At 44.0% G+C, this 12,814-nt stretch overlaps 1 protein-coding gene across 1 annotated transcript; it reads right to left on the reverse strand.

Moving 5' to 3' along the window:
• Positions 1 to 628: 628 nt before the first annotated feature.
• smpd5 (sphingomyelin phosphodiesterase 5) lies at positions 629 to 6,404 on the reverse strand (the record flags this gene model as incomplete). Its single annotated transcript, XM_080540359.1, has 7 exons — positions 629 to 1,025; positions 1,851 to 2,010; positions 2,160 to 2,223; positions 4,275 to 4,364; positions 4,611 to 4,751; positions 4,910 to 4,985; positions 5,190 to 6,404. The coding sequence occupies 7 exons, from the start codon at positions 6,402 to 6,404 to the stop codon at positions 918 to 920; spliced, it is 1,854 nt and encodes a 617-aa protein (XP_080396485.1). The 3' UTR covers positions 629 to 917.
• Between the last annotated feature and the right edge of the window lie 6,410 nt (positions 6,405 to 12,814).

Consider the following 12,814-nt stretch of genomic DNA (forward strand, 5'->3'; position numbering starts at 1 on the left):
CTAAGCGTTGTTAGCGCCATGCTCTACCAACTGAGCCACAGAGGACCACCTCTATGGAGCTTATCATATTGCTTTTTACAGTGTACCCACTCTTCTCAGATCTACAGGGAGTAGTCATTTAGCCCTCATCCGCATTTTCCCTTCTGGCTCCACTCTGTCATGCTTTGGATACTTGCTCCCTCACTTTCCCATTAAATTATCTTGCTCATGGTCAATTCATTAGTTTGTCAGTTGGTAATATTTGTTATCATTATGCTATTATAGGATCATAAAATGTCTTATTGATGTAGGAGCATCATATGAATCTGAAACACAGTCAACCTCTATTGTAGTCAGTGGTCTGGATAGGATTTATGTTCCTAGACAACATACAGTATGTGCTTCCTGTGTCTCATAATACCATGAGTTGATAAACCAAATTACTCAAGTACCACATTTAAAATATTAAAAAATAACATTCTGGACAATAATACACTCAAACAGTTTCAATATTTTAGTGAGGTCATTTATTTCAACAAGTATTCATGTGTCATGAAAATTAGTGAAAAAATATCATACAAAGTTTTCAGATTGTCAGTACTAAGATTTATCCATTGTAAGAAAAAGCCACAGTAGGAAAAAGGTCTTCTCCTGGCCTGAAAAGGCCTTCATGGTACATAACTCATTGTATGCATTGAGTTATTCAACAGATTAGATTTTGTCTCCACAGCCTCAGTAAATGAAGTCTGTATTCACTTTAGAAGCTGCCGGAGCGTCTCTCTGGGAGGGTGAAGTCCAGCTCACCCTAGACATGGTCATTGGTCGGGTCATTTTCATTGATTACAGTAAGTAAAGTAAAGTATTGTGGATTGCATCGTGCACGTCTTTCCCTTTCTCCAATGGATGGAGTTACAGCAATAGATTTGACAGTTCAATTGTCACTCATCAGCACAGTCTGAGTCCAGGGTCACGTTCAGCCTCAGGCCCACAGGGATATGGTCCGTTAGTCCAGCAAGCTGGGTCACAAAGGTGAACTCCTCTATTTCCTACAGCGAGCAAATAAAGTAGAGAAAGTTGAAAGAGTGCTAAATATTTCCTGACAAGGCAATCATGTTATATGTGATACGGTCTGGTGAAAAGATCCTCATGTCAGTAATTCTCATGTCAAATGACCAAAAAGTTGAAGTGTTGAAGAGCCCACTCGATATAACAAACAACAGTCTTAGGATCACTAAATACTCATAATTTGTGAATTGGATTCACTGTATCATCTGCCGTCCTGCTTCGTAGGCTACTGGGTTAGTGATACATGGCCTGTAAACAAACTTCTATTTTTGCATGGCCTGTAAACAAACTTCTATTTTTGCATGGCCTGTAAACAAATTTCTATTTTATGTGTTCAAAAGCAAGGATTATGTGATCATCTAATTATTTTTAGCATGTTAACGTTCTATCAGCATGAGTTGTGATGTGCTAAACATGCAGTTAGATGTTCATAGCTATGTTCTTTCTTAGCTGCGAGGCAGCAATGGTTGCAAACACATTTTGATCCAGAGCCATTTTCTCCAATTCTCTGTTTGAGGTGTACCAACATTCAAACATAAGCATATGTTCTTCAACTATTTTCAATGTATGACACATCTTTTGAAAGCTTACACTCTGCACTTTCATAATCTGTAAAGAGAAAAATGACCTTGCCCTACTTGGGGACTTTCTCACCAGACCCTGTCACATTTAGAACCACGACTTTTTGGAATTATTCATAAAGTGTACATGGCTATCCAAGTACCTTCAGTTCCATTCAAGGAAACAAGTGGCAGTGAAGAAAGGGGAGATTGGGGGGAGGAGATAGGAGACGTAGAGGGACATACTGTTCGGCAGTGTTTGTGGATGGAGCTCTCACGATACAGGACGTAGTCCAGGCGGCGCCCCACCCAGGGCTGGCCACTCTCAGGGTAGACCATGGGGCAGCCTGCCAGGGGCACAGGGGGAGATATATACTCCTTCCTCAGCTCCTCCCTCTCCAAAGTCCTACAAAGGAAATTGATGGATGAGACAATCGTACTTGGTTTCGATTTAATTTAGGCGGTGAGGCTATGGGATCAGCCTACCATTCTACTGGTGTGTCATGCATAAAGCTTACAAACACTGAGCACATTAAGAAAGTGTAGACAGAGTACCTTTGAAGATTATCTGGGGTTCTTACGTCCTCATCATACATAGTAGGCTGTTCCAGCAGAGTGCCTGGATAAGCACACGAGGGAAAGAATATTTCATCAGACTTTTAATGTGCTATTTAAAGTTTATTATTACGTCACATTGCACAAGTGTAATAGAGTAACATTCTTAGGCTTCGGTTCCTGACATTGCAGCACAAGACAGTAAGGCAATAAGCAAGATAAGTCCAGATAAATAAAGTGACAATAGTACAAGACATAAGTGAGATTATTGGACAAGTGACACAGAGATGAGACAGGATACAATTAGCAGTACAAATAGTAAAATAAAATAAAATAGTACAAGAAGAAATGTCATGAGTATTGCACTAGGTGGCAGTGGGTGTAAGTCAGAGGTAGTATTGAGTAAAGTGACTGTGTGCTTAAGAGTAGGTAGTCCATGGGGTAAAAACATTTTCTTAGTTGCCTATAAATGGTCAGTGAAACACCCGACAAAACGAAAAAAAGAAAGAAATTTAACCCAGTCAATTTCTGCACAACAGTTCCACGCAACGAACACATAACCATATGAAACTCTTCTCATGTATAATATCTATGTTCCAGACTGCATCAACAACGGAATCAGTTTAAAGGTGATTCATCCTACTGTTCACCTTATTATTTATGATAATACATTTCATAACATCCAAGTATTATTTAATAATTACAGATGCAATTTAATATGATTCCCGATTAAACTGTACAACATATTTGAGGGGTTGTTTTGCAAAAACAGATATCTCCATATACATGGGGTGTGCTTGGGGATGATAGTCAATTGTCTACAGTGGGCTTGTTCATGTTCTTCACTGTATGGATATTGCAATCATTGGATTTATCGGGAACGTTACCCTTATGAAGACGTTCATTACTGTGAAGTCAATGCGGACGGTGGTCAACTTGTTCATGTCCAGCCTTGTACTACGTGCAATGAATATGAATGTAAAAAGTAAATATATTTGCATAAATATAAATTTGATACGTACAGTAAAGATATATGTAGTGTGATGCACACAGGACAAGGGCGAAATAAGATATGTGCAGTGTGCACGTATATCCTTTGTGTGCACTCCTATACGTTGTAATGATGTTGATGATGTTGATGTTGATGCATAAAATGTTAATTTCAGTTAAATTTACTTTTGTCAACCACTGACACACAACAACAACAACAACAACAACAACAACAACAACAACAACAACAACAACAACAACAAACAGCACAACTCCAGAGTTCAAATTTAGTTTAGGTAAGCTTTACCGAAATTAAAGTGCTTTCATACAGCAGAACTTTTCATAGGTCTAGAATTTTAATTTAAAGACCTTGAGAAGACAAGCAGTTAAAGAGGTCCATCTGAAATCCTTGTAGTCTTGACGTCAACAACATGAACCAGTTGAATGGCTAAGTGGTACATCACTCACTTAGCTCAGAGAGAATACCGTAATTCCTTGTAAATGACTTGCATCATTTAATTGGGAAGTAGCAGTGTGCTGTACATTGCCGTAAAACTCAGATTATGTACTTTTTAGCTGCACAAAATGTACGTTTTGTAAGTCATTACGGTTAGGATTTTCCAGCACTTAAAAAACTAATAGAATAAGCATGAGCTTGTCAAATGCCATGGCGGGCCAAAACAAAGGGAACATGGGCTAAACTTGGCGTGCCCCAAATTGGGCGGTGCTGCTATAATCCTACCAACAGTTGAGTTTCAAACAAAATACACACCTAGGTTTACATAGGCCATCTGACTGAGGGGCTAAAATACAATAAAACATTCCAGGACAACATATTCCAGGATATTTGGTAATTTTAGTTAATTTTCCAGGTTTTCCATGACTGGAAAGCTAGTCTCTGAATTTCCAGGGTTTCCAGGACGAGTGGGAACCCTGTATGGAGTGTGCTTGGGGATGATAGTCAGTTGTCTACAGTGGGCTTGTTTATGAGCCTGATGGCCTGGCGGAAGTAGCTGTTGGTTATCCTCTGAGTTTTGGCCCTGAGGCTCCAGAAGCGGCTTGGTCTTATGGATGCTATATTGCTGTGGGGTTTGATGCAGTGTAAAGAGACACTATGTTACTCACCAATGACCCAGGGCTTCTCTCTGCCAGGCCCGGCCCTGCAGGGGTCTCTGTACTCTTCAAACAGACTATGCTTCTGTTCCAGACTGTCATCTAACCATGAAAGGGAACAAACAACTATGTTAACAAATCTAGGGCGCTGTAACATGCGCTTAACTTCACACACATCTCTATGATATCTTGATGTAGACCCTGAAAGACAGACACAGACACACACAGACACATACACAGAAACACACACACAGACGCACACACACACGCACACGCACACACACACACACACACACACACACACACACACACACACACACACACACACACACACACACACACACACACCAGGTGAGCAGTTGTCAAAGTTGAAATCTCCGCAGAGCACGTCAAACACAACCATCTCATCTGGCTTTTTGTTCACCGCCTGAAAATCGCCAATCCACTTGGTGAGCATGTTGAGTTGTTCACAGCGGATTCGCCCTTCACCTGAGAATCACAACAGAGGAAAACCACAAAAACAATTAACACAATTCATTTACAAAATGAAAGCTTTATTACAACACGTACACAACCAAATGACACTATAAGACTAGTGTTGATATAATGAGTCCTGGTGCTGGAGGAGGTGAAGGGAGATGTCTTGCCTTCAGGTGCATGGAGGTGTGTGCAGTTAAAATAGCCCACCACTTTCTTCTGACTCTGATTCTGGCCAATGAGCACCTGAGAAAATACCCACAAACCACCATGTTACGTGTTTACAGACATTAAACATACATGTAGTGAATTACATTTTAGACTTTCATAATTAAATATCCTGACAAAACGATTACCAAACACACAGAGCCAATAAGCACTACAATATTTGGCCATTTGTCTAGAATAATGAAGAATAAAACAACTAAAGCCAGGTGAAGAGCAGGTGACCTTGGCAGACAGCAGGCCTTTGGCCGCCAGGCCGTCCTCCCCGCGGCCGTTGGGGAAGCAGTGGTACTGAGCCTCCAGCAGCGGGTAGCGGCTGGCCAGGAACAAGCCGCTGTTGAAGAACTTAAAGGAGGAGCAGCAGCTGCCTGGCGGCTGGCAGGCGTAGACGCCCACGTCGTACAGGATGTGCCCGTACAGAGGGCGCAGGGCCTCTGTGAGCTTCAGGGCGGCGCGTTTGTCAAACACCTCCTCCAGACAGAGGACGTCCACGTCGGCCGGGAACAGGGAGGACACCTCCCAGGGCACGTCGTCCGCCTGGCCCAGGAGGCCCTGGGTGTGCAGGGCTCGCGGGGGGTTCCGCTGGCCTCTCCTCCGCCCGTGCTGGTTGGAGTTCTGGTTGGTGTTGATGATGACGGAGGGGGGGGCGGGCGGTGCAGGAGAAGGCTCCTCCTCCGGGTCATTGCAGGGTACGTACACCACGCAGCTGTTGGAGTTGGGTGTTGTTGGGTGGTCCCCTCCTCCTCCGCCTGCTTGGTCCTGGTCTGAGCGGTCGGTCTGGGGAGGCTGGGTCTCTGTAGCCCCGTATGCTTGGTCCTGGTCTGAGCGGTCGGTCTGGGGAGGCTGGGTCTCTGTAGCCCCGTATGTGGCTGAGGTGGGTGCGGGGAGCAGGCTACTGGAGGGGCTGAGCGTGCCGCAGCTGCTGGGCGAGTCGACGAAAATGCGGATGTGCGGCCGGCTCACGCCCTGCGCAATGCACTGGCCGATGGCGGCTGCGCGGCGCTGCGTGTGCCCCAGGTTGTTGAAGCGAGCCAGGCTGTCCGGCAACAGGCACAGGTTGGCGGTCGCAAAACCAAAAGTGACCTTTCCGTCGAGGTCAAGGGCCGGGTTCCTCTCCCCCTCCGCTAGGGAAGGAGGGGGCTCCTGGTAGTAGGAGAAGGGCCTGCGGGCGGCCTGGAGCGGGGCCCAGAGCAGGAACCCCAGGAAGGCCAGGGGAGCCGTGAGGAGGAAGAGGGTAAGAAACAGGATGGAGCCGAAGAGGACCTTGAGCGGGTGGAGGTAGCATTCCTGCTCCAGCCGCTGGGTGCGCTCCAGGGTGGTGGAGATGCACACAGCGATGAGGCGATCCAGGAACCAGAAACAGGGCAGGATGAGGCCCCAGCCCACAGCATGGAGACCCTCCACAAAGACATTAGGGAACGGGGACTCACGGAGCCCCATGCCTCCTCACCTCTAGACAACAGGAAGTAGAGGAGCGGGCATCAGAGCTCCCAGTTCACCTCACTCTGGCCATGTCCTCACGACAAGGCTCACCAACTAGGGCTCCATTGGAATCTACAATGAAATACAAGCACACAAACAACATGACATTAGAGGTGTTAGAAGACCACTCTTGCTGGGATGAGGCCAAACAAGTGGGGAAGAAATAACAAGGTAATGTCGCAAAAAAATCTGACCCTTGGCAAAATGTTTGAAAAACACTTAACCTTTATATAGTAGAGGCTGTTAACAACTTTTGACTTCAGTTCATGCAACAAATGTCCCCTTTGGCATGCAAGTACCTTAGGGTGATAGAAAAACTTTTATCCAAAGACACAAGTGAGATCTGCTTTTTTTTCAAAATGGCCGCCAACAATACATCAGAGCCCATTGGCAATTACCACACCCCATATATTTGCTACTGTTATAGCTATAATTACAAATTTGGTGTCAAACTGTACATTTGTGGGGTCAGGGAATCCAATTAAATAGGTTTCAAGGATGAAAACCCAATAGTTTTCTTCTTAGCATGACAATCTGGGGTAAAATATGCAAATTCCATAAAAAATTAAGTGTCATCAAGGTGATTTTCCAAATATTGTATTTTAAATTGTTTTAAGAGGTCCAGTTACTTGCATAATGTTACATGTGTCCTTTAGTAGCATTATATTTAGACCAATCAGGTGCAACCTAAGCAAACCATGAAAGGATGTACGGTGCAAACACATCTGTAAAGTAGTGTCCAATGGTCACGGAACTTCCAGGACGAAGCATTTGGACAAGCACAGCACCATCCAGCACAGCTGCAGTTGTCACTGGTCTGTGGTTTTGGAGATCTCTGGGAACAATGCAATCTAGAATCTCTTGGCTCCATGAAGCATTTTTCCTGTCAGAGTGAGTAAAGGTGGATGAGTGAGTGAAGGTGGATGATTGAGTGAAGGTGGATGGGGAGAACTTTCATGTGAGAATACTGCCTCATTGGTTTTGTGAACAGAATGAACAGCCAACAAAAGTTGGGTCACTTTTGCTTGTTGGTCCTTCACAATAGCCACTTCTGATTTGTTGTGTGGTTGGGAAAGTGGAGCCATGAACAACTTCAGCTTGGTGTGGTATGGGAGCAGTGAATGCCTCTTCTTGGGACCTGACCCGCTTATCCACAAACACTGTATCGCTTCATTCCGATGTCCTTCACCTCCCTTACATTGTCGATCACATAGTCGAATAGTACCTAGTACTGCAAATCAAGACTACCTGCCAATTTGAAATAAATCAGAAAATTACGTTGTGTAGACAGCTTGAAATGTTGGATACTGTTCATGGTGCCTCTGTTCTTCTGACTTCTTTGTACCCTCAAATTCCTGGACTAGGCGTGCCAGCTCAAGGCGAACAATCTGCTCTCCGTGAACTGTGTCTAGGTCATCCAGGTTCTCTATGACGCCACCATGACTCTTGAGCCAATCAATGAGTTGCTCATGCATCTGGTCATGAGGGATCATGGATAATGCTCACCTTGACTTCTGCCCTATGAAGTGACCACTTTGGAACTCCACAAACAGAGCAGGATGTCGCTCTTCTAGTGTTGCCATATCGTGGAGATGGATGGGCAGGTTCCGGGCATAGTGGGTATGATCCAGTGCAAATACCCATGGCATCAGCGAATCAAGTGTCTCCATGTAGAGGGAGAAGTTTGCTGAGCGACAGGACGTGACAAACTGACACAAACTTACTTTAAAAAGTACTGTATATGAAACACTAGGAAAATGTGGAAGAGCTGTACTCTTGACTAAAGAATATAATAATTGGTTAAAGGAGTGAATGTGACTTGAACATGTCTTACCTGAAGAATGAGAAGATCCAGCTCCATGGACATGAACCAGTAATCTGCTTGGGGCTGTGAGGCACACTGCATCTTGAGCCATTCATCAGAAGGGCAGAGGGATGAGGCCCCTTAGCTCTTCATTGTCATTTGTTGCCTCTCCACGTATTGATCATATGCCTGCTTCATGAACACATAGAGAGCAGCTACAGACACCTGATGCATGTACCGGGCTCTGCAGATGTGGTGAACACCAATCAGGACTGAGCTTTGCCACTAGTTGAGATACCACTGTTGGTAAGCACTGGTCCATCCACTGCCTTCCAGCCAGTCTCCAGACACACTCCACAGCATCTTCTCTGTATGCATTGGCCCCAATGTTACCAGGAAAGAATCCTCACCAAGTTCTGTCTGGGGGAACTTCCACTGACGTTTATTGGCCAGGGTGCACAGTGGTTGATCAGCTACCATGACTGGTGTCTGATCTGGATTTAGATAATTCAAGGTTCTCTTTCCCTAGAAGGTTTCTGACTCTCTCCAGCCACTGGTAACCTTCAAGGATGTTGATGAGAGGACGGGAGGCTGGATGAGGATGGCTGTTGGTATTTAGGGCAGGTACATACAATACCTCATCAGTTGGCAGTGAAACATCTAGATCCATGGTTGTGTAGCAAGCTGTCAAGGTTTTCACACCCTTCTTCCCCATCATAGCTGGATCTAGGATGTCAGTGAGAAGTGGCTCTCTGAAGAGAATGAATGAATGAATGAATGAATGGACTTTATTGTCATTGCTACAGTACAGGTACCAAACAACGAAATTTAGGAGGGGTGGCTCCCCTGGTGTTAGGAAAGGGAAGAAAAAAAAAAATTTAATCACAAGAAGGGAAGGAGCTGGTTTACATAAATAAAGGCTATGTACACAATCCACTGTACTATACTGTACAGATAGACGACTAGGGTTGTCATATTGCACAATAGTATTGTTTCACGTTATTTAAAGTGTCACAGTTTGCAGGCTTGAAATGTACATGTTTGTGCCTCAGCACTACACCTGATTTTTTCAGTCCAGCAGCTGCCATACAATCCGTCCAGACTGTCCAGGGCCCAGAACTTAGGTCTTTGCTGTGTTCAGGGCCTGGACGGCCCTGTGGTAGAAGCTGTTCTTCAGTCTGTTTGTCTTAGCGGCCAGGGTCCTGAACCGCCTTTTCGAGGGCAGCCTGGTAAAGTGTACGTACCCAGGGTGGGTCGGGTCCCTGGAGATCTTGGAGGCCTTCCTGAGACAGCGTGTGTTGTACAGCTCTTCCAGAGAGGGGAGGGGGGCGCCGGTGATCTTCTGTGCTGTTCTCACGACTCTCTGTAGCGCATTTCTCTCCGCTGTTGTGCAGCTGGAGAACCAGTTGCAGATGCCGTAGGTGAGGATGCTCTCCACTGCGCCGCGGTAAAAGGTCACCAGTTCCACCAAGTGCTGCTGAAGTGCTGCTGAATGCTGATGCATGTTCCATGGAGGGCTGATGCTGCTGTTGTACCACACCAATCTGTTCCCAGTGATTGATCACTGAATTGGCGATGTATGTGCTGTATATTTCTAAGCGGTGACATGACACACATAGTCCTTGATTATGCATGGCCTCCACCAAATGTCTGCTGCCAGTTTGAAGGTGTAGTTTCATTGCCAGATATAGCCATGCTGGCGTTTCCTTCTCTTTTTTATGCTGAGAAACACTGTCAGGCTTCTTGGATCTGTGTCTTACGGAGTTGAAAATGATTTGCTGCCCAATGGATGTTGCCTCCTGGGACTTCTCAGGTCCAGGAGGTGGCTGATCAATACCTGATCCATCAAGAAGCATGTGTAGGAATGACCTTAGCATGGGAGGGATCGGATCTGCTTCACAGAAGTTTGAGAAGAAACCTGTAAAAGCCTGCTTCATGGGGAGATAACATTAGAAAGGTCTGTAATCAATAATAAAGTTATACCAACCTCATGTGTTCATCTCAAATTTCTGTCATCTCAACATTTTTGTCACATCTGGAACATTTGTCACAGCCACTGGTACACATTGGGCCGGTTTCAGAGACAAGGCTTAAGCCTAGTCCTGGACTAAATCACACTTTCAATGTAAAATCTCCATTGAAGATGTTTTTTAGTCTAGGATTAGGCTTAAGCCTTGTCTGTGAAACCGGCCCAGAGACTTGCTTAGGTTGCACCTGATTGGTCTAAAAATAATGCTACTAAAGGACACATGTAACATTATGCAAGTAACTGGACCTCTTAAAACAATTTAAAATAAAAGATTTGGAAAATCACCTTGATGACACTTAATTTTTAATGGAATTTGCATATTGTACCCCAGATTGTCATGCTAAGAAGAAAAGGATTGGGTTTTCATCCTTGAAACCTATTTAATTGGATTCCCTGACCCCACAAATGTACAGTTTGACACCAAATATGTAATTATAGCTATAACAGTAGCAAATATATGGGGTGTGGTAATTGCCAATGGGCTCTGATGTATTGTTGGCGGCCATTTAAAAAAAAAAAGCAGATCTCACTTGTGTCTTTGGATAAAAGTGTTTCTATCACCCTAAGGTACAATCCAAAGGGGACATTTGTTGCATGAACTGAAGTCAACGCGCTATATTTTGGTCTAACAGCCTCTACTAATAGGTATAAAGTGCTACATAACTCATTATATGCATTTACTGTTTAATGATTATAATGTCTAGTCTAATCAATGTCTAATCACATGTTATGTTTGTCTATGAGGCATTTATTTCCTTTGACAGAAAATGACTAATAACAGCTCAGGATAATTAAATTACATTTAAGATAATATAAGTCATGCATAGGGACATAACGATTTGAACAGTGAACATTTCAATTTGTGCTGCCTATGGACTGAGAAACCTATTATCACAATGCACCATTTGGGAATAGGTCTATGGATTTCAAACTTGAGTGCAATTCATCAATAGTAAAAGGTCCCTGGCCCATTTAGCTAAATGGTACATTTCCATACAACGTCATAAAGCCACAGCCTACCTGTGATATGCATCTGCGTAAAAACAATATACCGAATATCCCTGCACCAACCATTTCAGTCAAGATCTGAATATAGGATAGGCCTACACAGGGTTCGACAGTGCGACTGTTTTGGTCGCATTTGCGAGTGAATATATTTCTGTGCGACTTGGAAATACATTCAATCGCACCAGTGCGACCAAAAAAAAAAAAAAAAACGTAACTACTGTCATGCGCAGTCAATCTTATGTTCGTTAATAAGATCACAGCGCATCTAAACCAATGCAATCCTTTGAAAACAGAAAAAAAAAAAAACAGACACGTGACCCGCAAGCACAACAAGCTCGCATTTACATTTGAAAATCCTGTCAGAAAAAGACCGCTGTTAAAATGAATCCGATTACGGCATACTTTAGCAAGGCTAATGTTAGCACCGTTCCAGACAGAGAGGAGGTAGAGGGGGGTAGTGGAGTCAACATTACAGCTGGAGACGAGAGTGACGAAGAAAACATATATATCCTCCAGTAGGTCCAGGCACGAGCGGCCCCGGGGCGACTTCCTCGACACCCTGGCCACCGAGGTCACCTCGTTCAGCAGCACCAGATGCACAAACAGGAGAGACACTCGACCGAACATCGTTGAGCACTTGAATGCGTCGCAGCCCAAAACCCACAAAAATGTCGACAACTATGTAATTTACAGAAGAAGAAAAAACACGAATCAAGAAAATATATTAATTTTTCGTCTCAGTTGTATATTAAAGTTGTATCCGAGTTCCCTCCCGTTTTGGCGTTGCGTAAAAATGTTTGACTTTCTCCGCTGTGCGTAAAAGACTTTCCTATTCAGAGGTAAAGTAAATCAAACAGTAAATGGAGGCTAGACCATGCTGCTTTTAAAGCCATACCAACACTTTTCTTTAAATATGTTATGATTATGATAATTTGTTGTCGTCATACGAAAATTGCGCAATTTTCATTGTGCTACTGAAATTCTTGGTGTGCTACTAAATGTTTTGACATGGTAGCACAGTGCTACCTGGGGAAAAGGTAAGCGTCAAACCCTGCTACATCATTACGAAGTTAATCGACCGTTGCTGGTTATGAAGGAGATGACAGTACAGGAGGCTACCCATGTCCTAACTAGCGATGCTCCGATTTATCGGCCACCGATTTAAATCGGCCGATTTCACTCCAAATGACTCGATCGGTGATCGGCAAAAATGGCCGATCGCAAAAAACGTTTTTACCTTTTTTTTTTCTCCCCTGGGGAAGACAGATAACTGAACAGAAAACATAGGAGGACGTAACAGTATGTAAACCATGAAGGCCACGTTTATGATGTCTTTTATACAGCCATATCGACTGACTTGGGCTTCAGGCCCTAACTGGGTGATAGGCCAGACTTTTACTATGCCATAAAAATGGGTCTGCGTTTGCTTGGTGCCTAATGGATCAAAACTTTTGTCTAAAAAGCAAAAAATATGTAGGCTATCCAGTCAGTAGGCCTACAGTTATGTATTTTTTTTAAAATCGGTAT

Source organism: Nansenia antarctica, assembly GCF_963989245.1.
Source record: "Nansenia antarctica genome assembly, chromosome: 10".
In the NCBI taxonomy this organism is placed as follows: domain Eukaryota; kingdom Metazoa; phylum Chordata; class Actinopteri; order Argentiniformes; family Microstomatidae; genus Nansenia; species Nansenia antarctica.